The 781-nt window shown below is 47.0% G+C and overlaps 1 protein-coding gene across 1 annotated transcript in view; it reads right to left on the bottom strand.

Annotated features, from left to right (window-relative positions):
- Positions 1 to 781, bottom strand: part of f2 (coagulation factor II (thrombin)) — a 13,146-nt gene extending 12,365 nt beyond the window's left edge. The window contains exons 1-2 of the mRNA XM_015397234.1: positions 649 to 781; positions 251 to 340 (exon numbers count right to left, since the gene is read on the bottom strand). Coding sequence (XP_015252720.1) covers positions 251 to 340; positions 649 to 721 — 163 coding nt within the window. The 5' untranslated portion in view covers positions 722 to 781. The remainder of the gene's footprint in view (positions 1 to 250; positions 341 to 648) is intronic.

Below are 781 nucleotides of genomic sequence, written 5' to 3'. Positions count from 1 at the left end.
TATGACTATTTTCGTTGCGACTTTATTCTTGTAATCCTGTGACTTTATTCTCAAAAGCCCTAATTCTCAGTCGTACAAATGTCCCATTTATTCATAGATTTAAAGGAAACTGCTTAATTTTCTCTAAACGTTAATCTGAGGTTTTTCTAAAGCTCAGGCTGCTTATTATGGGATGTTCTTCCGGATCTAAAGACCAGACTCCTTTCTCCTTTAAGGGTGGAGCCGGTCCTGTCGGGTCAGGATGACTCACCTGGTTTGGACTCCTCCCATAACGACAGCACCTGATTGGCTCGCCGGGTTCGGGTCAGCACCTGAGCCGCCAGCTGCCTGTCCAGGAAAACTGGGAAAATATGGAAAAAGATGAAAAGAAATTGAAGCTCTGGCTTTCTGAACTGGAAAACCTGGTTCCGCTGCAAACTTTTAACTGTCCCACTGGAAAGTTCAGAACCTACTGAGGAAACAACCAGAACCATAATCTGCAGACAGACTAGAGATTATTAATCTGAGTCTGATGAGGCTCAGCTGCTTCGGTTCGGGTCCGACTGGTTCTGTAACTTAAACCTCAAAGTTAACCTGAAGCAGAATCTGATCATCTGGTCCAATGGGTCAGAACCGGCCCGTTATGAAGAACAGAGGTGGTACCGGTACCATTTTCAGCCAAACAGCCGTGCAGAACAAAGAGCAGCAGAACGGCGGCAGGTTTGGACGTCGGTTCCACCATGATCCACAGCTGCAAGCAGAACCTTCAGAACCAGATCCAGCAGCGTGCAGTCGGTCCGTC

This window comes from Cyprinodon variegatus, unplaced genomic scaffold (assembly GCF_000732505.1).
Source record: "Cyprinodon variegatus isolate N-32 unplaced genomic scaffold, C_variegatus-1.0 Scaffold844, whole genome shotgun sequence".
Classification (NCBI taxonomy): domain Eukaryota; kingdom Metazoa; phylum Chordata; class Actinopteri; order Cyprinodontiformes; family Cyprinodontidae; genus Cyprinodon; species Cyprinodon variegatus.
Note: the sequence above shows the minus strand (reverse complement) of the source record. Positions and strands in the feature narration are given on the sequence as shown.